The following is a 24,417-nucleotide window of genomic DNA, read 5'->3' on the forward strand; positions in this document are numbered from 1 at the left end:
ATATATATTTTAAAATCAGCATGCCAGTTTCTGTTTGTTTGTGTTTTTTTTTTTTTTTTTGAGACAGAGTCTCGCTCTGTTGCCTGGGCTAGAATGCCATGGCATCAGCCTAGCTCACAGCAACCTCAAACTCCTGGGCTTAAGCAATCCTTCTGCCTTAGCCTTCCGAGTAGCTGGGACTACAGGCATGTGCCACTATGCCCGGCTAATTTTTTTCTATATATACTTTTAGCTGTCTGGATCATTTCTTTCTATTTTTAGTAGAGAAGGGGTCTCGCTCTTGCTCAGGCTGGTCTCCAACTCCTGATCTTGAGCAATCCTCCCGCCTTGGCCTCCCAGAGTGCTAGGATTACAGGCATGAGGCCAATTTCTATTAAAAAAAAAAAAAAAAAAAGCCTACCAGGGGTTTTTGATTGGGATTGTGTTAAATTGACATCTTAACAATATTGAGCCCATGATCATTGTCTATCTCTTCATTTATCCAGGTATTCTTTAATTTCTCTCAGCAGTGTTTTATAGCTTTTCTGAATATAGTCTTTTTTGCACATCTTTTCCTGAATTTTTACCTATTACGAATAGACTTGTTCTTTAGTTTCATTTACTGATTATTTGTTGCTATTATACAGAAATACAGTTGGTTTTGTATATTTGCCTTGTTGTGTTAGAACTTGCTAAATTCACATAGACTAGTACATTTTTGGAGAAGATTTTCTATATAGATGACTATGAATGAAAACGGTTTTACTTCATCCCTCTCAATTTGGGCTTTCTCTTTTTTTCCCTTGAAGTATACTGTTGAATTGAAGTGATTTAAGTGAACACTTGTAGATTCTCTTTTGTTGCGTTGGGAAAATTCATTCTATCCATAGTTTGCTTTATAGTTTTATCGTGGTTGGATATTGATGTTTGTCAAAGCCCTTTCTGCATCTTTTGAGATTGCCTTGCAGTGTTGAAATGAAGTGATTAAAATGAATACTTATAGATGTCCTTTGTAAGGAAGTTTGAGAAAATTCCCTTCTGTTTCTCATTTGCTTTACAATTTTATCATGATTGGTTGTTGTATTTTGTCCAATGCTCTTTATGTACCTATCGAGATAGTCATAAGTTTTTCCCTTTTACTCTGTTAATATGGTATATTACCTTAATTAATTTTTGGATGTTATCCAACCTTGCATGCCTGAGATAAACCCAGTTAAGATATATTATCCTTTTTATTGTTAATTTCTTTTTAATTAAAAGAAATGGCTACCAATGATTGATTAAATATGCCAGGTATTCTGCTAGGTATTTTATGTGTTATTTCTAATTCTTACAACAATCTGCAATTACCTATTATTCTAGCTTGAGAGAGGATAAAATTGAGACAAAGTGAGGTCTCAGGAAAAATGTATAGAACGTGTAGGAAAGTTTGGATTTCATATCTTCAAAGCCCCTGGTACTCTTTCTACTATGTCATGCTACTTTTTGTAATAATTCATAGTTAAAAAGTATCGAAACTCATATTGGTGCTTTATGTGCTTTTTTTCAGATAGGTATGTTACTTCTTAGAATGTAAATAATAGATTCATGAAAAAAATTTTCTAATAGATTTTAACCATTACCATTGAACATCTTTCTTCTGGCTTCCATCTTTGTTATTGCTATGAACCAAAGTAACTAACAAATATTTAAAAGTATTTTTTTTAATCTCTAAATTTGTAGGGGCACATAAAGTATATTACCTATGTAGCCTGAGATAGCTTGGGTGTATTTGTGAGGGTTCAGAGAAACAGAACCAACAGGATGTGTGCGTGTATGTGTGTGTGCACGTCTCTGTGTGTAAAAAATTAGAGAGAAAGGGGGGGTTGATTAATTTATTATAAAGTATTGACTCATGATTATGGAGGCTGAGAAGTCTCATATCTATTCTTTGCAAACTGGAGACCCAGGAAAGCCAGTGATGTAGTTTGAAGGCCTGTGAGTCAGATAGCTGATGCTATAGATTTTAGTCCTGGTCTGAAGACCTGAGAACCTGAACACCAAGGGTAAGAGTAGATCAATGTCCCAGCTCAAGTAGTCAGAGAGCAAATTCAACCTTCTTCCACCTGTTGCTTTTATTCAGGCCCTCAGTTGACTGAGTGATGCCCACCCACAATGGAGAGGGCCATCTGCTTTACTTTCTTCACCAATTCAAGTGCTGATCTCTTCCAGAAACACCCTCAAAAACACACCCAGAAATAATGTTTAATCAGCTGTCTGGGCATCCTGTGGCCCTGTAAAATTGGCACATAAAATTAACCATCTTATTGGGTTACTTATTCTTGATCCTGAATTTTTGGGGAATCTGCTTTATTTTATATTTAATTTGATTATTTTTAAACCTTTTTTATTTTGAAATAATTCTAAAGTTACAGAAAAGTTGCAAGAAAAGTACAAAGAACTGCATGTAACCTTTCCCAGATTAACCAATTTTTAATATTTGCCACATTTAGTTTATCATTCTGTCATATTAGATGTTTGTGTATAATTTCTCTTTTTTGAACCATTTAAGAGTAGGTTACATATACCTGGTCCCTTACTCCTTAATACTTCAATCTGTATTTCCTAAGAACAATGATATTCTCTTAAATAAGCAAAGCGTAGATATCAAATTCAGGAAGTTTAGCATAGATACAATACTATCAACTACCCCATATTGTTTTTGTCAGTTATCTCAGTGATGTCCTCTAGAGCTGCAGTCCCCAAACCCCTTCCCCCAAAACCCTAGGCCATGGCCCTGTACCAGTCAGTGGCCTGTTAGGAACTGGGGTGATGGTGGGTGAGCAAGGGAAGCTTCACCTGTTTTTACAGCCACTCCCCATCGCTCACATCACTGCCTGAGCTCCGCGCACCCCCCCCATTGAAAAATTGTCTTCCATGAAATTGGTCCCTGGTGCCAAAAACATTGGGGACCACTACTCTGGAGCAATTTTATTCCCCAGTACAGGATACAATCCAGAATGTTTCTTGCACTTTTAGGAAATAAAATACCTTATGTTTAATTATATAATGCTGAATCCAAAAAATTAATGCTTTAATATGCATAGGACATCCAAAAATAAGTAACATTTCTGAGTTGTAAAGAAAGAATTTAGAGTACATCAAATAATGTACTTTGCATAGAATAAGTTGAACCTTTCTGATTAGCAATTTAAATAAAATCATTCCTATAGCAAGAATACCTGTTTTTGTTTTTTGGTTTTTTTTATTTATTTATTTTTTTTTTGAGACAGAGTCTCACTCTGTTGCCCGGGCTAGAGTGAGTGCCGTGGCGTCAGCCTAGCTCACAGCAACCTCAAACTCCTGGGCTTAAGCGATCCTACTGCCTCAGCCTCCCGAGTAGCTGGGACTACAGGCATGCGCCACCATGCCCGGCTAATTTTTTGTATATATATATTTTAGTTGTCCATATAATTTCTTTCTATTTTTAGTAGAGACGGGGTCTCACTCTTGCTCAGGCTGGTCTTGAACTCCTGACCTCGAGCGATCCACCCGCCTCGGCCTCCCAGAGTGCTAGGATTACAGGCGTGAGCCACCGCGCCTGGCCAAGAATACCTGTTTTTGAAATGTTAGATTTAAAAAAATCAATCTATTTCTCTTTCAAGTTTTGATTTCAGTATATTTTCTGTATATTCAATATCACCTTTTATTTTGGCTTTGCTTTTATCAATTAAGGTTAGGAGCTATAGGCAATGTTGGGTGGGCAGGACCTACTGTTTATTTATTCAAATGTTAGCTCCCAGCTAAAATGAGAGGGAATTTGGCTTATTTTCTTATGTCTAGCTATGTAATAAATCATCCCAAAACTTGGTGATTTGAAACAATAAACATTTATTTACTGACAGTTTCTGTGGGTCAGAAATTTGGGAGCAGCTAGCTTAGCTGTGTGGTTCCTGCTTAGGGTCTCCATGAAATTGTTGTCAGGCTGCTGGCCAGGATGCAGTCATAGGAAGGCTTGATTGGGGTGGAGGATCCACTTCTAAGATAGCTCATTCAAGTGGCTGAAAGTAGAAGGCCTTAGTTCCTTGTCAAGTGGACCTCTCCGTGGAGTATCTTGAAAGTCCTTGTGACAGGACAACTAGCTTCCTCCAGATCCATGATAGTGAGGAGGAAGTCACAATGCCTTTTATGACATAGACACACATTGTCATTTCCCCCACAGTCTGGTGGAAGCGAGTTACCAAGCACTAATGCATCCACAGTCAAGGAGAGGGGCAGGCTCTACTTTATGAAGGGAGGAGTGAGTATCACACTGTGAGTATCATTGACCAAATGGAGGTAAGAAGTGGAAGAGCCTCAGGATACCTCTTAACAGTGGCTTCTTGGAATGTCATTAAATTGTTGATTTTCTAGGGAAGGGAACGTTTTGTTACTATTTCTAAGACCAAATCTGTTATTAAGACTTAGACTGCTATTTGAGATAAACACTTAGATACCATTGTTTTCCTTATTTCACTTAAGAAGCCTTAAAACTCATATTTTTGAAGGAAAACATCTAAAACAAATTAGAAAATCCAACTCAAAAGTATGTGAATAATCCTCATTTGTTTGCTAAGGTTTTGTTTTGTAGACTTGTTTGAAATAAAGTGGTAATCAGGACTTAGAAGTGGAAGTTTTATTTTAGATGCTGGTGATTAGGAAGATGGCCAATGTGAACTGGTCAAAAGTATGAATTGTGGAATGTCTTTAGAACATTCAACTTTTAGGTAACTTAATTTTGTTGTAATTTCATACTTAGAGAAAAGTTATAAGAATAGTATAAGGAACTTTTATATGCCCTTTATCTTGATTCATTGTTTGTTTTGTGCCATTTGCCTCATTCTTTGTCTTATCCTAGCCCAGTCAACCTAACACCACCAGGAATAAACCTGTAGTCTGATACCCTTAAGTCTATGGACTCATTACAGTGAGAGAGACTGCATAACAGGAACCATGGGGCTTCTCACCAAACAAAGGACTCAACAGAGTTCTTATAGGGATTGTAAGCCAAAAGAGTAGTGTAGCATTTAGATGAAATTTAAATGAAGCAGTGTTTTAATAGGCCCAAAGCTAAGCGAGGACTCTCTGTAAAGGAGTTAACATCAGATCTGGCCTACAAAGTGGACCCAGAGTCTTGTTTCCTTGGAATCTACAAAATTAAGAGAGATGAAGAATGTTGTGTTCAGAAAGCCCTTATCTGAATCTACATCTGTTAGAAGTCTAGACTTCTTCTCTGTATCAAAGTTGCTTAGATCCTTCCAGCAAAAATGGGACATTTCAGGCTTCCTCATGTCCCTTCCTAGTCATTTCTCCAGACAAGCAATGTTTGATATTTTTCATGATAGAATAGTTTTGCCTGTCCTTGAACTTTGTATGAATGGAATCATATGTATTTGAGTACTATGTAGTTTGTTTTGCTCAGCTTAATGTCTGTGTTTGATTTGTCTGTTTTATTGCCATCTTCCATCAGTTTCTTTTCGGTGCTGAGTAGTATTGCATTGTATCAGTAGACATACTAGAATTTGTTTGTTTTCTTGTTAATGGACTTGTGGGCTTCTAATTTGGGGGCATCATGAGAAAGGCTGCTATGAAAATTCTTGCGTTTAATTTTCTGTGGACATGCTTTTATTTCTCTTGGATAAATTTCAGGTATGAAATTCTTGAATCAAAGGGTAGGTACATAGTTATGTGGTTAACTTTTAAGAAACTGCCAAAACTTTTCAAAATGAATTTTCCGTTTTATAGTACCCCATAAACTACAGTCAGCAGTTTATGAGGGTTCCCTATTTGCTTCATTTCTTTTCCAGTGTTTGGTGTTGATAGTCCTTTTAATCTTAGCCATTCTTGTGGTATGAAGTGGTCTTTCATAGTGGTTTTAATTTGCATTATCCTAATTACCAATGAAGTTGAGTATCTTTTCATTTGTTTATTGGCCATTCCTATATCTAACTTTTTAAATATCTGTTCATGTCTTTTGCCTATTTCTTTTATTGGATTGTCTTTGTATTTTAGAATTGTTGAAGTTCTTTATGTATGTATTGCAGATACAAGTCATTGTCACATACATCTTTTAAAATATTTTCTCCCAATCTATAACATGCATAGTCACTTTCTTAGTGGTGTCTTTTGATGAGTGGAAACTTTTAATTTTGAAAATTAATTTTGAAATATAATTTATTAATTTTTCTTTAGTTAAATGCCTCCTGTGTCCTGAGAAACCTTTGCCTATCTCCAAGTAATGAAGATATTCTGTGTTTTAAAACTTTTGTGGTTTTAGCTTTTACATTTATGTCTGTGACCCATCTGAGATTAATTTTGTTTATGGTATGAAGTATGGGTCAAGGTTCACTTATTTTCCATAGTATATACAGTTTTTCTAGTATCAATTGTTTAAAAGATTTTATTTTCCTCCATTGAATTGCTTTGATGTTTCTGTTGAAAATCAAATGACTGAAAAAGTTTGGATCTATTTCTATTAATAGGATCCGTTGGTCTATGTGGAACAGTGTGCATGTGCATTAATAAACTTGAAAAAACTATATAAAGTGCTTATTAGATATTGACATACATGGGAATCACCTTTCCCATTCATGTATTAATAGCATCATAGATCTTCTTTGTGATTACCTTGTAGCCAATGATATTTAGAGGCTTTTTAGCATGGTCCTCTATGTATGCCAGTGGTACTTTTTGTGTCATGTGAGACTGAAGCTCACATTTTTATTCTTTTATATTCATCTGTAAAGAGAAGGCACTCGTTTAGTACAGAGTTCCAAGGCTAACAACTAGCAAAAAAACTTCAGAAACCTTTTTTTAAGTAAAATTGTTGTTTCTACATATATTATACAGATCTAGACACAGACCCTTAGCAACTATCCACCAAGAGAGACGCCTTGGCTCCTTGCAGTGGGAAAGGGAAGAGGAGGAGAATATGTAACCACATGGAAATTGGGATTTCTTTATAAAGAAAACTTATTCTGGAACCATTACCCAGTCATATCAATATCTCTATTACGTGTATCAATCACATTCAGCAAATTTATTTACACTTTGCTGAATGATACGGGGATTTTAGCCTAAGGGAATTTACCAAAGTTACCTATGTTCAAATTCAATCTTTTGAATTACAGTAAATCTAAAAGTAAGCACTAGATAGCTGTAATTCACCTCCAGAAAGGAGAGGACAAGGAATTATGAGCTGGAGGGTGGAATCTCAAATCTATGTTGTTGAATACTAAAACTATTATTTATAAATTAAAATTATGTTTACTTTAGATGAAGTACTGTTTATCACGTAGTGTTTATGGAATTTTCTGAAATAAATTCTTGTGTTTGAATGAATTTGTGATGTGCTAAATTCATCATCACAGGTTGAATTATGGAGAAGTCCTTTTTAAAAACGCACTTTATCTTCCTATTTATTGTATTTTATCAATTTTAAGGTGAACCCCTCCCTGACACACACCCTCCTTTTAACATGTTTAAAATCAGGTTGTATAGATTGTGATCCTCGATCAATTTGACCAGTTCAGGCAGTTCTGTAGTCATTGTATGAGCATGTATAAACATCAAAAGTGCCATCATATACCTTTAGAGAATTACCAGAGCCTCTTAAAAATAAAAAAAGAAAGAAAGAAAAAATCCAGGAGACAATAAGCGAGTACTCTTTTAGCACTACATTAATAGTTTTGGTGACAGGGCTAGGAAGGTCAGCGAGACCTACTTAATTACAGAGCCTACTTAAAACTGGGCTCTTCAGTTGTTTTCGGATTATTTTAATACCAATCTTGATGGCGTAGAAGATGATTTTGTAAGGAAAAGCTGGAAAATATTGAAGGTTTGGAGTCAAAGTGATTCAAAAGATTTGGACTGTGACTTTTTAGGAAAGCACAAAAATGTTATATGAGAAAATCTATATTTAAATCCAAAAGTTCTTACAGTCACTATGTAATACAAATTCTAAATTATAAAAAAGCATTATATTGGTTTAATTGAGTTAGTCTGCATACAGTAATCTGTGCCCTACATTTTGTGGTGTCTTAGGTTGGATGAAATTTGATAGTAACTTTATTTGTGGTTTTTGTCCTTCCTTCGATATTTAATATTCTGTAATATTTTTTGTGCTCTTTCATTATTTTCATGTGAAGTGGCATAGTATACCCTGTAGTCCTCTATTCCCACTTACTAGCTCTGTGATCTTGGACAGGTGTTTAATTTTTCTGAACATCAGTTTTTGTAACTATAAAATGAGATACATTTACCTAGTGACATTATGTTTATTGTTTACCACTTAAATTCCAAGAGATTGCACATACATTGTTATACTTGAATCTCATAAAAACGTTTCAAGTAGGGTATTCATATACCCTTGGTAAAGAGAAACTTTGGTGTTATTAAGATGTCAGTTTTCCTCTCTTTGATCTTTTAGAAAAAAGTTATATTTCAGTAATAATTGAACATAGTATAATTTGCTTAAGTAGCATGTAAATGGTCGAGCACTATTGTGCTAGAAGGTGTAATGAGGCAGTCAGGTGCCTGCAGCCCTATATAGAATCCCTACAAATGCAACAGCCACACATACAGTATAGACTAATAAAGGATTATTTTATAGGCTACTCAAATACAAATGGCATTGCTATTGATGATGTGATTTTTATTTTTCCTAAATGTTGAACAACTCTTCGTAATGTTTTGAACAAAAATTAAAATTAAATTTTCTTGATTTATATAGGAGTTGTAGTCATGGAAATACTTATTTTGTCCTAAAATAGCAAGAATTAAAAAAGGCTTGATGTTTATGTGTAAAATGGACTTAGTTCTATGTTAATGTAACTATAAGTAAGTTTTTATGTACTTGAATGTCCAACTGGAAATTTGAAAATCTAGACCATTCTTTGGTGTTTAGAGCTGTTTGGTGCATTGTAGGATGTCCTGCAATCCTAGACCCTTTCCATTAAATGCGAGTAGTCACCTTAATTGTTTTGATAGCCAATAAACATTCCCTCTCATTTTAAAAATATCCTCAGACTCTACTACACTTGTTGGTCTGAGACATGTTAAAGGTGAGGAAATTAAGTACTAGAGTATAAGAAATTATTACATAACTTGTTATGATGCTTTGACTAAATTTAATAAAAAGATAATTTTAGACTTTTAAAATTGAGATGGCTATATAGATATGTTCTTATTTTTCCTAGTAAAATGAATGAAGATAAACCTGGTGACTCACAGAACCTTGGTAAGTAGCTGTATTTAAAATATTTTTATTACAATAAATCTTTTTAGAATGCTACTTAAATAATAAGAATGAATTCCCTGGTGCATGCTTAGTTCATACATCCACATACTAAAGTATAATAATGTGTGTATTCATTTCAACAAAAGTCTATCAGAGGACAACGTATTTGCCAAATTTTATTTGTATTCTGTGTATATACTTATCTGATATAGTTTGCATCTGAGTAAAACAGTATTATTTAATAAATATAAATTTTTCCACCTTTTTTGTATGACTTTTTCTTATAAAAGGGAAAATGCAGATGAGAACAATTTAAACAATACACAAAAGTTTAACATGAAAAGGAAAGCTCACCTCCAAGGGCTCACAACAATCTCCCCAAATAGATGCAGTCTCTTTTGATCTTTGCTTTTAGTTGTTTTCTTCATTTATTATTAGTATCCATTGACTTGCTACCATGAAAGATGAGGAATTTAAGTTATTTTTATACTTCTGTGACTACTTCTCCCTCATCCACTGTTTTTAGATCTTTTTCAGTTCCTTCTAAAACTATTATACTATACTTAAAACTGTGTAGCTTGACCATCATTTTTAGAGATTATCTGTTGACGCCACAGATGTTGGATAAGGGAATTTGAACTCCTCTCTCTGCTTTTTTTCCTTGCTTCTACCTCCAGATTTCTATCAGCTATCCTAGTAGTCCTGAAACTTTAGTAATTCCTGACTACCTTTATGCATTTGCTAAACACAAATATGCCCCTACTGTTGACATTTTTCCTAAGATTGACTCTTGTGTTTTTACTTACATGAAATATGTTTAAGGAGGAAACTTTATTTCATTATTATAATAGAAACCATTATCATTTGCTATAGTAGAAGGTGATCTAAACAATAAATATAAGGAAATCAGAACAATTTTACTAAATTTTAAACATCAAAATTAAAAAGCAGCAGAGTACAAATAAATACAAAAGTAATCTATTTATAAAAATGCTGCCTGAAACCTAGTCTATTCTGTGTCCAGGGGTCCTCCCTTCTGGGTAAAGGAAGGCAAGGGAAGACGGGAACAAAGGGAAAACCGCAGGTCCACAGCATGTAGCAGATGCACATCCACCCAGCGTTGATCACGAGGATTCTTCCTCTTCTGTAGTCACACATGTGGAATCCAAAAAAGTCAAACTCATAGAAGCAGAGAGTTGCATGGTAGTTACCAGAGCTGGGGGGTGAGAGATAGGGGGAGGGCACCGAAGATTGGGAAAATGTTGGTCAAAGATACAAAATTTTAGTTAGAAAGGAGAAGTAAGCTAGATCTATTGTACAACATGGTGGCTGTAGTTAACGATATATTTTATACTTGAAAATTGCTAAGAGAGTAGATTTTAAGTGTTCTAACCACAAATAAATAATAAGCATGTGAAGTAATGTGTATGATAATGAGCGCCATTTAGCCATTCCACAATGTATGCATATTTCCAAACGTTATGCTATACATCATAAATATATACAATTTTTTTTTTAAAGCGTGGAGCCAAATCTTACCTCAGATCTCCCTGACTCCACAAGTTGTATTTGTGTATTTTGAGGGGTGGGGGTAAAATACACATAAAATTCACTATTTTGAGGGGTACAATTTGGTGGCATTTAGTACATTTACAATATTGTGAAACCATTACCACTATCTAGATCCAGAACGTTTTTTATCACCCTCCAAGGCAATTATTTAGCCCCTGTACCCATTTAGGCACTCATTCCTCATTTTCCCTGTTCTCAGCACTGGCAACCACTAATCTGTCTTTTATCTGTCTTTGTGGATTTACCTATTCTGGATAATATAATTCATTATGTAAATGGAATCATATGTGGCCTTTTGTGCTTGACTTCTTTCACATAGCATAATGCTTCTGGGCTTATCCACGTTGTAGCATGAATTAGTACTTTATTCATATTCCACTGTATAAATGTACCATATTTTATTTATCCTTTTTTCCATCCACTGGTGGACATTTGGTTTGTTTCTGCTTTAGCTGTTGTGAACAATGTTGCTGTGGACATTAACGTACAGTATTTGTTTGAACATCTATTTTCAGTTCTTTGGTATATATACCCAGGAGTAGAATTGCCAAGTTATATGGTAATTCTGTGTTTAACTTTTGAAGAACTGCTGGACTATTTTCCAAAGTGCTGCATCATTCTGTATTTTCACCAGCAACGTATGAGAGTTTTGGTTTCTCCAGATCTTTGCCAACCCTTGTTATTTTCAGACATTTTTGGTTATAGCTAGCCTTGTTGGTGTGAAGGAGTATCTCACTGTGGTTTTGCTTTTCATTTCCCTGTTGACTAATGATATTAAGCATCTTTTAATGTGCTTATCTTCTTTGAAGAAATGTCTTTTCAGATCCTTTGCATGTTTTTGTATTGGATTGTTTGTAATTTTATTGTTAAGTTGTATGGGTTTCTTACACATGCTGGCTACTAGACCCTTATCAGATATGTAGTTTCCAAATATTTTCTCCCATACTGTAGAGTGTCTTTTCACTCTCTTGATAGTGTCTTTTAGGGCACAAAAGTTTTAAATTTTGATGAAGTACAATTTATCTATTTTTGCTTTTGTTAGTTGTGCTTTTTGGTATCATGTGAACTCTAAGAAACTGTTGCCAAATCCACAGTCATACTGATTTGCCTCTATGTTTTCTTCTAAGAATTTTATCAGTTTGGCTCTTAAATTCAGGTCCTTGATCTGTTGTGGGGTGTCATTGTTATTGTTGTTTTTGAGACAGAGTCTCGCTCTGTTGCCTGGGCTCTGGGCTAGAGTGCAGTGGCATCATCATAGCTCAGTGCAGCCTCCAGCCCCTAGGCTCAAGCAATCCTCCTGCCTCAGCCTTGGTAGCTGGGACTATAGGCACGCACCACTATGCCCAGCTAATTTTTACTTTTTGTAGAGACTGGTCTCACTATTGCCCAGGCTGGTCTCGAACTCCTGGGAGGCGATCCTCCCAACTCAGCCTCCCAAAGTGCTGGGATTATAGGCATGTGACACCACACCCAGCTGTCTTGATCTGTTTTGAATTAATTTTTGTGTATGGTATAGGTTCAACTATAGTCTTGTACATGTGTTTATCCAGTCGTCCCAATACCATTTGTTGAAGAGACCGTTCTTCCCCATTGAATGATCTTGGCACCCTTGTCACAAATCTGTTGACCATAGATAGGTATTTATGTTTATTTCTGGACTCTTACTTCTTTTCCATTGAACTTTATGTGTTCCAGGTAACACACTGTTTTGATTACTGTAGCTTGTGTAAGGCTTTTTTTTTCTCAATCAGTCTAGATAAAGGTTTGTCAACTTTGTTGATCTTTTCAAAGAATCAACTTTTGTTTTTATTGATTCCCTCTTTGGTTGTTCTATTCTCTATTTTGATTATGTCTGCTATAATCTCCCCCCCCCCTTTCTTCTACTAACTTTGGGTTTAGTTTTCTCTTTTTTTTCCTAGTTCCTTAAGGTGTAAATTCGATTATCAGTTTAGGATCTTTCTTTTTTAATATGGGCTGGCCTAAGCCTAAAGATCAGCCAGAATTGAAAGCTTAAGATTTCTCAGGTCTTTTCTCAGCGTGTATACATCCCTGTGCATGCACATGATCTTCTAGATTCTCCACTATATGTGGGAGCTTTTCAAAACCCTTATTCCCCAGTGTCTCCCCTTTTCCTAGTCTCTTCTTTCCTAGACATTTTGGTCTGTCAGCCGCATGCCCTGTCTGTATCCCTTGCCCTAGGCTGCTGTAGCTAGTATATTTGTTTTAAATACTTTTTGACAAATAGTGGAGGCTCCAGCCCTGAGAAAGTTCTGAGAAAGGCGAAAGAAAGGCAAGCACCTGAGCTCATCCCTCAGAGAACCACTATACAAATAAAAATGCGCCATCACATTTCTTTGAGATCAAGGTCCATATTACCCACTGTTGGAATAGTAATCCGCACCAGGGACATGGACCACCCGAAGGCCACTGCCCAGCTGGGGAGTGGGGAATGGTAGGTTGGTAAGTTAAAATGCTCTCATTAAAATTTAACGGCTTCTTTCTTCATTAAACATTCTCCTAATTTTGTAAATTTTTTAAAAATTAGATTCCAGTACTTTTAAAAATTTGATTCTGACAGTTTTTGGCGGTTTAAATCATTGCTTTAGTGGAAGAATGGAGTTTTGTAGTTCCCCAGTCTGGCAGTTTCAGTAATGTTACCCCACAAGTTGCCATTTTAACGGTAAACTAGAATTTATCATTAAAAACTAATGAAAAATGTAAAATTACGTTACTATTTGAGAAGTAGGTATTGGAAATTTTAAGTTACTTATAGCAGTGTAATGTGATTTGCTCTCAGAAAGAATTTTAACATAGAAATTGAGAAAAGCACAAATTCTGTAGTTTTTTAATTTTTAAATTTTTTACATCTATATTTACTTTTTTCACCATTAGCTTGTGTTTTCTGTCGAAAAAATGATGACTGTCCTAATAAATATGGAGAAAAGAAAACTCATGAGAAATGGAATCTCACTGTACATTACTATTGTTTGGTAAGTATAATTTATAATTAAATTCTAGAAATTTGGTGTTCTAAAGAAGAGAATTAGATCCTGACACTGATTTCTGAGAATTGGATAAGTCATTTAACTTCTCTGGATCTCATTTTAGCTATATGTAAAAATAGGATTTTTTTGTATATTAAGTTCTAAAATTCTGAAATTACTTTGTACATGTAAAGACCTGTCATCATTACCTATTTGTTTTTGTTTGTTTAGGGCCTACATTAAAAAAGGAGAAAATAGAAGGAGGTGTTTCTTTTACCATTTTCTTGTTTCCTTTGTTGCTAGTGTTAAAAATCTCAGAAAAGATTTGTTTGAAGGTCCAGGGAGTAAGAGAAAAGAATTTTATTTTATTTGACAGAAAACCTGGAAAGAAAAGTTTTGGCTAAAGGTAATACATGTTTGTGGAAAATGATATAGGATCATTCAGAAGAAAGCAAAAGAGTGATTTCATACTGACAATTGTCCCGCCTTTGTTCCCACTTCCCTCCACCAGCTTTTCACCTAACTGAATCTGTGACTTAAGATATTAGTGGTACATTATTACCTTAGCATACCAAGGTTGTATTAGTATACTCAATGTTTCTTGACACTGTATTAGTTACCTATTGGTGCTTAACAAATTATTCTGAAATTTAGCAGATAAAAACATTTATTTTTTCACACAATTTTTGAAGGTCAGGAATCTGGTATTGGCTGAGCTGGATAGTTCTGGCTCAGAATGTCCTGAGGTTACAGTTGAGAGATGTCGGTCAGATTACGTCTGAAGACTTTACTGGGCTGGAGGATCCACCTCCAGCTCACTCATGTGGCTTTTGGCCTCAGTTCCTCCTAGCTGTTGGCAGGAGGCCTCAGCTTCTTATCCCGATAAGGCTGCCTCACTAGGGCAGCATGGCTTCTGGCTTCCCCCAAAGCAGGTGATCTCAGAGCGAGAGAGAGAGAGACAGAGACAGAGAGAGATGCACCAAGATGGAACCATATAACCTAGTTATCACAGTCACACACCACTGTCACTTTTGCTTTATTCTCTTAGAAGTGAGTCATCAAGTCTAACCCACACTCAAGGAAAGGGGAATTAAGCACCACCTTTTGAAGGAAGGAATATCAACAAATTTGTGGACATATTTTTAAACCATCATCCATGTTAAAAAAAAACAAACAAACAAAAAAAAAAAAACCCTTTCAATGCTTATTTGAGAAACCACCTAAAATATTCCTTGGTTCTCTAAGACTAGTTTTGTGTCTCAGGTACCTTGTGGATTAATTTAGACTTGTAGGCTGGCCTAGGAATCTAATCACTTTTATAGCATGTCTTAAGAGAAAATGAAGTTGGCATTGTAAATATGTTTGTAAGTTGGAGTCTATTATATTTTGTAGTTCGGAAGAAGATCTTTTCATTTTTGTAACAGTTTATTTTACTTTTTGTTTGTTTTTGAGACAAGGTCTCGCTTTGTCACCCAGGCTAGAATGCAGTGGTGCCATCATAGCTCACTGCAACCTCCAGCTCCTGGGCTCAAGTGATCCTCCTGCCTCAGTCTCTGAGTAGCTGGGACTACAGGCATGCACCACCATGCCCAGCTAATTTTTCTATTTTTTTGTAGAGATGGGTCTCACTCTTGATCAGGCTAGTCTCAAACTCCTGGCCTTAAGCAGTCCTCCCACCCTGGCTTCCCAAAGTGCTAGGATTACAGGTGTGAGCCACCACACCTGGCCTATTTTATGTTTTATGCAATAGAATTAGATGAGCTGTTTTATTATTAATAGTTAGCAGGTTGTTTTTTTCATAACTAATTCTTAAGTAATATGTGTCACTTTTGTTTTTCTTTAGGATATATCATAAACTTTTAATCAAAAATTTACTCTGAAGTATTTTTGTATTATTTAATACATTTAAGTTGATAAGTTAATACATATCAAAATTTTCCTTATTCTGTCTTATTTCATTAGATGAATATAATACTTTAAAAAAGGACTCAACTCTTTTAATATTCTATTTTATTATGAGTAGGAAAAGATAGTAATGTTACAAATGGTAATAGAATACTAGTGGTGGAAGAGATTTAAATACAATCTAATGTTTTTACTTTCATGTTTAAAGTCAGAGATGTTAAATTATTTTCCTAGGGTTCCGGAAGACTAGGCACAAAGCCTAATTTGCAAGTTAGGCTGGTAAACCAGAATTTCTTATTCATATTCCATGCTTTTTCTGGATTCAGGCTTTCTTAACATATTTATTAATAAGTAAGAAGTTTAAATAAGACTTTTAAAAAATCAAACATTTCTGTTAACTAGAATTCAGTAGGTTTCCCTGTAAATATGCCTTTTATGATTCAGAATTCAGCTAGATTTAAAGTTAGCCTGAAATATCATGGATAATCTGAATTGTCTCCATCTGTATTTACTGCTCCATTTATCTAAAACTTAATTGTAAGTGTTCTTTCTCTTTTTTCCTCCCTCCAGTCCACCCACCCAGACACTCCCTTCCTTCCTTCCTGCCTTCTTTTCTTTTTCTTTCTTTTTCTGTTAATTCCTGGAATACTTTTAGAAACCAGTTTGGGTATACAAACTATTAATATACAGTGTCCTCCAAATCAAACAATGTGAGTAGCCTCTTTCTTACTTTGACTGTGAAAAATAACTCTTATAGATAGGCACTTGAAATTTGAGTTATATTATGTCTGTTTTATATTGGAATGAATATTATAGGTATATATTTTTAATTCCAAACTAGTTTCTTAGAGTCTGTTTTCTAACTGAGAATATATTCATAGCTAATGTCAAGTGGAATTTGGCAGAGAGGTAAAGAAGAAGAAGGAGTTTATGGTTTTCTAATTGAAGACATCAGGAAGGAAGTAAATAGAGCTTCTAAACTGGTAAGTAAATTATTTTACTCATAACACTAAATACCATAAGTGTTGTCAATACTTGAGAAGTCTTTTCAACCAGTTTCTATGTTAGAAATTTATGACTTTAATTTTATGTTCCAATGCATATGTTTGTCAAATGTGATAAGTTTTAGAAGAACATTTTACAGTTTTGCAAATGAAAGAGAGCTTCACTCTGGATATAATACATGTGAGAATGTTGACTTCACTTCCTTATCTTATTCCAATCTATCCATCATTTCACCCACTTTTACCATCAGAATTATGACCATGGCTCCACACTGTGGTTCTGCAAACCTTCAATCCTTAATCAACTCCACCATTTACTCCTTTATGCTTATGTCTCAGTTGCTGAGGTTGGAATGATAGGCTGAGGTGGAAATTACACAGCTATGCGGACTGATAATTTATGATCTTCATAAGTTTTGTGGCCCTTCTGTGACATTGTGTGCTTGTATTCAGTGTCCTCTCCTGTTCTTCAAGATAGGCATTCTAAACTTTATCTTCTTATTCATTCAGTCATCATTTGTGAATCTCCTATATGTTAGCTACTCTGCTATGTTCAAGGAGTGTTTCCATATGGTCTGAGTAGAAATAATGATAGAGAATCAAAAGGTTGCAAGTATAGGAAGTTCTGTTCAGACTATGTGGAATTGATTTCCATGATGAAGCAATTTGGATGATGAGGGATTCATCATTACACTGGGGTAGTAATAAGGAGCATTGATACATTATAGTTGAAAAATTCAAAGAAAGGTTGTCCCATAAATGGTAAGGTTACTTAGAATGATAGCAAGTGTTAAAATACAGAGAAAGCCTATGATCTAGTAGGTGCTAAGTCTTGAGGTGGTAGAGTGACTGAGAAGTTAGTAGGGAACAGGAAGTGTAGATGTTATTAGGCTCAAAGGTCTGGATTTTTAAAAGATAGAATAGTAGCCTGCAATCTGTAACAGAGAACTAAAATAATCTTTTTGTTCCCCTTCCTGCCCCTGTTCATTTCCCAACCTGACCGTGTGTCAAGGCTGAAGATTAAGGAGGATGGGAAAATAAGCAGCTTCATTCAAGAAAGTCTACAATGGAAGCGTATAGAAACATTTATTTTAGTTGAGGCAAAAAAGTGGAGGCAATTATTTTTTAAGATGTCAAAGAGTCAGGGGAGTTGATGGTAAAAAAGAAGCTTTATGACACAGGGAAACCTTGGGAGAAAGGTTAGTATGAATCTAAGGACCATGTAAGGATATTAGTGTCAAAATTTCTCAACATCTTGATGATAGTGAGCTTGTAAAGGGTAGTCTCTAAAGGTCCCCTTAGGGTTTGGAACTAAATATTGAATATTCCTTATCTGAAATGCTTAGAGCCAGAAGTGTTTTGGATTTCAAATGTTTTTGAATTTAGGAATATTTGCATACCAGCTGAGTACCCCTGATCTGATTGAGTATCCCTAATCTGAAAATCCAAAATGCTTCAATGAGCATTTCCTTTGAGTGTCATGTTGGCACTCAAAAAGTTTCAGATTTTGGAGCTTTTCAGATTAGGGATACTCAGCCTATACCTGTTTTCTTAAAACATCTGAATCCTCTCGGGTATGTTGTGAACCTTGAAGAGGAGTCCCATTTGTGAACTTAAACTAGAATTCCTTTTGTCAGTTCACTGGGAGAGTTTCAGGTTGGCCAAGTATTCTCTATTGACCTGGGTGGTGCTTAAAGGAGTCAACAGTAACTCTGTAATTCCTGAATCAGTGACCATTATAATGGCCAACTTAAGGATTCCAAGATGTTTTAGGTACTGCTCTGTATTTTCCTAATGATTGATTCATTTAATAGTTTTCCTGTGTATGTACACTGTTATATTTCACTGGTGCTGTGTTCATTTCCTAGAGCTGCCATAACAAATTGACTGCTTAAAACAGAAATCTAAGGCCGGGCAAGGTGGCTCATGCCTACAATCTTAGCACTGTGGGAGGCCAAGGTGGGAGGGTCACTTGAGGTCAGAGGTTCAGAAGTTCAAGACCAGCCTGAGCAAGAGCAAGACCCTATCTCTACTAAAAATAGAAAAATTAGCTGGGCAGAGTGGCAAGTACCTGTACTCCCAGCTACTCAGGAGGCTGAGGCAGGAGGATCACTTGAGCCCAAGAATTTAAGGTTGCAGCGAGCTATGATGATGCTACTGTGTTCTACCCAGGGCAACAGAGCAAGACTTTGTCTCAAAAAAAAAGAACAGCAGAAAGCTATTCTCTCATAATTCTGGAGGCTAGAGTTCTAAATCAAAGTTTCAAAAGGGCTGGTTCCTTCTGGAGCCTTTGAGTAAGAATCCATCCCATGCCTCTCTCCCAGCTTTGGGTGGCTACTGACAACCTTTGATGTTCCTTGGCTTGTGGCAGCATAACTCTAATCTCTGTTTCCATCTTCACAGGCCTTCCTCTCTGTATGTCTGTGTCTTAAATCTCCCTCTCTTTTCTCTTATAAAGACACCAATCATTTGATCCTAAATCCAGGATGATCTCATCACAAGATCCTTAACTTAGTTACATCTGCAAAGATCCTATTTCCAAATAAATTCACATTCACAGGTACTAGGAGTTAAGACTTGAACATATCTTTTTGGGGACCACTATTCAGTCCATTACATTTTATTTGATTAGGATAGAGTGATTTTTGCCAATTTTTTGCAAATTTGTTTATAGCATTATGTTTCTGTTCTTCTTGGTATTTCCTAATTTATATGCTTTCTCTTAGGATTTCAATGAGACTTTCATGTATAGATTTCATGTATAGCTATTATGTTTATAAACCTTTCAGCTTAAAATATTTTAGCAGGTAGGAAGGAAAAGGAGCTTCTCTGTCTTATCCATGTTAGATTATCTTTTATCACAAATTGTTATGGGAGTGAATATTTTGTTATCTTTAGATTATTTCTGGGTAGAACAGACTTTTTAGGAAATTTCTTTATATTCTATTATCAAAGCTGTTATAAGATGAAAATAATTTTCAGACTCTCCACAAGGAATATTCATTTATACCTTGATCATATTATAGTACTAAAGTTTATATGTTGTGGCCCCTATTTTCATATTTTTTTCTTAGAAATGCTGTATTTGCAAGAAAACTGGTGCTTCAATTGGATGCGTTGCCCCCCGATGTAAACGAAGTTATCATTTCCCTTGCGGACTTCAGAGAGAATGTATTTTCCAGTTCACTGGCAATTTTGCGTGAGTTATTTAACTGTTAAATATGAAAGGTGAACATTAAAGAACAGTAGGAAATGGATAACCCAATGATATAATTCGCTTGTAAAGTTTCTTTGTAAAGCTGCACTGAGTTTGAAAGCTGCATTGAGTATATATATGTATAAACATATTCATAAATAAATACACACACATCTATTTCCCCATCCCTTTTTGGGGTCATTTCTGTCTGCCAAGTCTTGAGAATTGCCATGTCGAGAATGGGCCTAATGATTAATATTCACCTTTAGCTCTCAGGTCTGGGATATGATATGGAAATGTTAATTTATTCGTATTCAGTGAAAATTTCCACCTTACATAATTCTACGTTTTTATGTCACTCTTTAGAATTATTGTTCACTTTTCTTTCACAAGGCTAGTAAGTATTTCTTACTGGGTAAACTTGGTTGAGTCCAGAAAATAACTGTGATGCCCTGGGATGTCCCTGAAAATATTGGCTTCCTAAATACAGCTTTAAACATCAAGATTTTAAGAATTTTGGCATTTGATGCCATAAGTGTTTCATTTCTTTTAGTCTTTGTGCTCTTGACGTATTTAATGGATTGTTACCATGTAAGAAAACTGCAGTTGGATTAGGTGGATTAGGAATAGGTTATTATTTGCATTTTATGTGTTATAGGATTAAAATATTTTTAAAGTGTAACTTCCTGCCTCGTTTAATTTTATACAGTGTTGACTATAATAGTACATACTCAATTGTTAAGAACAATAGTGTGTGTACTCCATTGTTAACAATGTTACATAGGATTCTCAACTTAATTAATGAACTTCTGTATGAGGTAAGTGTCACCACCAAAAAGTTTACATTTTGAAGGTCCAGCTCTCTTTGGTCATAGTTTGTGAGACTACTTTATAGTGCCAAGGCTCCAGTCTGTTGTAGGTTAATTATGAGACAGGTACAAATGAATTTTGTCTTATATATGTGAATTACAATGCTAGCCTAGTTTTGCCTTGTAATTAGGTATTGTTTTTAAATAATTTACATTTTTAGGTCATTTTGTTGGAACCATCGACCTGTTCAAATCATTACATCTAATAGTTATAGAGAATCCTTACCATGCACCATTTGCTTGGAATTTATTGAGCCTATTCCAACTTATAGCATATTACGAAGTCCTTGTTGTAAGAATGCTTGGTTTCATAGAGAGTGTTTACAGGTAAGATATGTTTTGTAAGCTTTCTCTGATTGATATAAACTTGTGGCTTGCTGATTTAAATTTTAAATTAGAATTGACATGTCTATATTAGCTCTTAGTACTTGTAACTTTTTAAAACAACTTTAAAGCATTTAATTTGAAGCATATTTTACATATAAAATTTACCCTATTTAAGCATTCAATTAACATTTGAATAAATAAATTAGATGCAACCTTTTAATGTATACTTACGCTTATGAAATTTTGTTGTTTTCACCTAAAGATTTTGTTTATGTTTCACAATGAGTAAAATGCAGATTTTTAATTCCTAAGTTCCATTTGCATATTTAAGCTGGAAAACCGGGATATGTGAAATGATAATAAGCTTGATAGCAAGCTAAGATATTTAAATGTTAAGTAGCTTTTTTTTTAAACTATGATAAATGCTTCCTCATAACTTCTTGACAGGGAGTTGATTACTGTCAATGAATTAAAAGTATTGGTTCTTTGAGAGTCATCTTGTATATTAAACCCAATGGCTTCTTTTCAAGTAAATAGAATATGATAAAAAAAAACAACATTAAACAATTTAATAATTGTTAAATTCAGAAAATACTTGAAAAAAATTTTTAAGATGCCGGTTATTAATAACATCAAATGTGTAATATGCGTGTGTGAAAGCACCAGCTGATAGACATAATAGAATGCCAAATAACAAAAGATTTACTCTAGTTTAATACTGTTTCTTAAAGCTTGGATTTTATTATTGCTTAGTAAAATGAAAAGTTGTTGGTCACAAATTATCCACAAACAAATTTTTAAAAGTTAGGAGATGTGAATTCTCATATTTCAATAAAGTCTTTAAAGTACTAATAGTAGTAAAAGTAGTAAAGCTTGACTGTTTACTTTCTATTTTTTTGTATGGGCCTTGAAATTTTATACTTAGGGTTATTCAGTTAAAAGTGGCAGGATGAACCCTATTTTGTTGAGGAAATATTAGAAATTCTGTTAACTCTTATAAAGAAATGTTTATAAAAGGATGCCAGAGAGTGAAGTTAATAAACAACATCATGAAGTGTTATCCTTACCCATTGAGGAAGAAGTTCACATTATATGAGAATCTCTAAAAAGTAATTTGTCTTAATTAAGGGTTTGTGTTTGAATGAATGTAATTGCTGCCAAATGTGTCATCTTGTTAATTTTGTAACGGTATGTTATTTTTCAAGGCAAATAAGATTTGCCTCATTTATATGTTAATAATTAAGCAGAGAGAGGTTCTCAGACTTAACCTAGTATTGTTAGGGCTTTTTGTAAACACTGAAACTATTAAGTTTTTAATTCTCTCATTAAAAAAGGAGAAATAATATTACTAACAAAAAAGTAGGTCTACTTTATGCAAATATAATTTAAAATCACAGCCACATGGACACCTGTCTATAATATAAATACCAGTAAGCACTTGTTACTTGATTAGAGCATACTAAGACAGCATACTAATTCTTGAGTCACTTTCTCTAAAGGATCTCCAGTGGCTTTTCTACTCTGGTATCAGGGTTAACTGAAATAGTATAGTCTGCCCAGTCTAGATAGCTCTGTGTGGTTAAACGAATGTCATTATTTGTAACCCCTACATGTGCTATACATTAGGATTCTGTGAGAAGAGACAAGAGATTAATTTCAAAGGAATTGGTAAAAACTTTCCACTCTGTGTACCCAGAGAATTGTCACTATTATTGTTAAATTGGATTTCTCCATCATTGCTCTAGTCTTGTTAGTGTCTTCCATGTATCTTATGCTGTTTTTTTCCTCCATACCAGATACTTCCTTGTATTATATTCTGTGGTTAGTAAGATCTTGGCTTCTGTCTGCAATTGTTCAAAGATCCTTTAGATTCAGAGATTTCAATAATTTGTTGCTTCCCTCCCATATGCTCTGTGAAGTGGGTGGAGTGCCACTTCCTAGGTGTCTGAACCCAGAATCATCTTTATTCACTTCTTTCTTCACCATCTATATGTCATTCCCCCTAGTGTATCAAGTATACTTAATAAATATTTTTTATGTATCCTTTTTGTTGCATTCCTACTCCCTTTGCTTTAACTTCAAACACTTTTTTGGTAGGAGCCCACTAGTTGGTCTTTCTCCTGAGTGACTTACTTCCTATCAATTTATTCTTCACACTACTGCCTTTGACTTACCTGTTTATCCTCATTACATAGTTCATTTTGGACAGAATATAATCTCTGAGTATATTATTAATTGTACTTTCCTGATCCTTCTCTTGCCACTGAGACTTGATATATGTTTATACCTTATCCCTCGAATGTCTTTTGTCCTATTTTCCAGGCAAACCTTTATTTCTTCTTCCAAACTTAGCTTTGGCCTTACTATCCCTGTGACATATTTGTCAGTGTATACTTAGGTATTTCTTCCTCTTTCTTTCATGAATATACTTAATAAAAACACACATGCTTTCCCACAGTATTATAGCTGTATACCTATAGGCCTACTTACTAGAATTCCTTGAAGTAGAATCTTAAGTTAATGTTTTTATTTTTGGCACATAACCAAATGTTGTGTTTCTATTTTTGGTACATAGCATAGTGTTTGGCATCTGTAAAGGAGGGGTTAACTATTTTTAAGTGAATGTGTGCTACTAGTTTTTATTGGGGACTGGCTACTCTTTCTAGCATGCTTATTGTTTGCTGTTTTCTTCTGAGTAAATTCTGGTGCATCTGTATTTGTATTTGCTGTAGCAATAGATTTTATGCTTCTACCCTTTTGGGAATAAAACTGACTTACAGATTGAGTTAAAAACAGAACCAGGGATAATTTATATATAAAACTTATTTAAACATCCTTCCTGGATGAAGTAACTCGAGATTTTCACTGTTTTTCTCACCCTTGGAGGACAATACAATATATAGGAAGAGAAATGACACTAGGGCATAAGGTTGAGAAAAATATATGGGTAATGGATGTACAGCTAAGAGCAGTCTATTCAGTAGTTTGATTTTTTTTTTTTTTTAACTATTGGGGGAAAAAGGATCCCCAGATTTTAGCAGTGGGATAGCTTAGTTCGTAAGGACAAACTTTGAGCACCCATTAGCATATGATAAGTGATAAATAGGACATTTCCTGTTACATTAATATAATTCATAACCTGATAACTTAAATTGTTAACAATAGATTTTCTGTTTTCCACTATAGGTTCAAGCAATAAATGCGGGAGTGTTTTTCTTTAGGTGTACAATATGCAACAATAGTGACATCTTTCAGAAAGAGATGTTGAGAATGGGGATTTATATTCCTGAAAAGTGAGTAACATTTAGCCTTTTTTTAAAAAAGG

General features: G+C 34.7%; 1 protein-coding gene across 1 annotated transcript in view; it reads left to right on the forward strand.

Annotated features, from left to right (window-relative positions):
• G2E3 (G2/M-phase specific E3 ubiquitin protein ligase) overlaps positions 1-24,417 on the forward strand; it is a 59,263-nt gene that overhangs the window by 11,077 nt on the left and 23,769 nt on the right. Inside the window, exons 2-7 of the mRNA XM_069463965.1 lie at positions 9,195-9,235; positions 13,700-13,797; positions 16,578-16,679; positions 19,775-19,899; positions 20,927-21,092; positions 24,279-24,385. Coding sequence (XP_069320066.1) covers positions 9,199-9,235; positions 13,700-13,797; positions 16,578-16,679; positions 19,775-19,899; positions 20,927-21,092; positions 24,279-24,385 — 635 coding nt within the window. The 5' untranslated portion in view covers positions 9,195-9,198. The remainder of the gene's footprint in view (positions 1-9,194; positions 9,236-13,699; positions 13,798-16,577; positions 16,680-19,774; positions 19,900-20,926; positions 21,093-24,278; positions 24,386-24,417) is intronic.

Source organism: Eulemur rufifrons, chromosome 2 (assembly GCF_041146395.1).
Source record: "Eulemur rufifrons isolate Redbay chromosome 2, OSU_ERuf_1, whole genome shotgun sequence".
In the NCBI taxonomy this organism is placed as follows: Eukaryota; Metazoa; Chordata; class Mammalia; order Primates; family Lemuridae; genus Eulemur; species Eulemur rufifrons.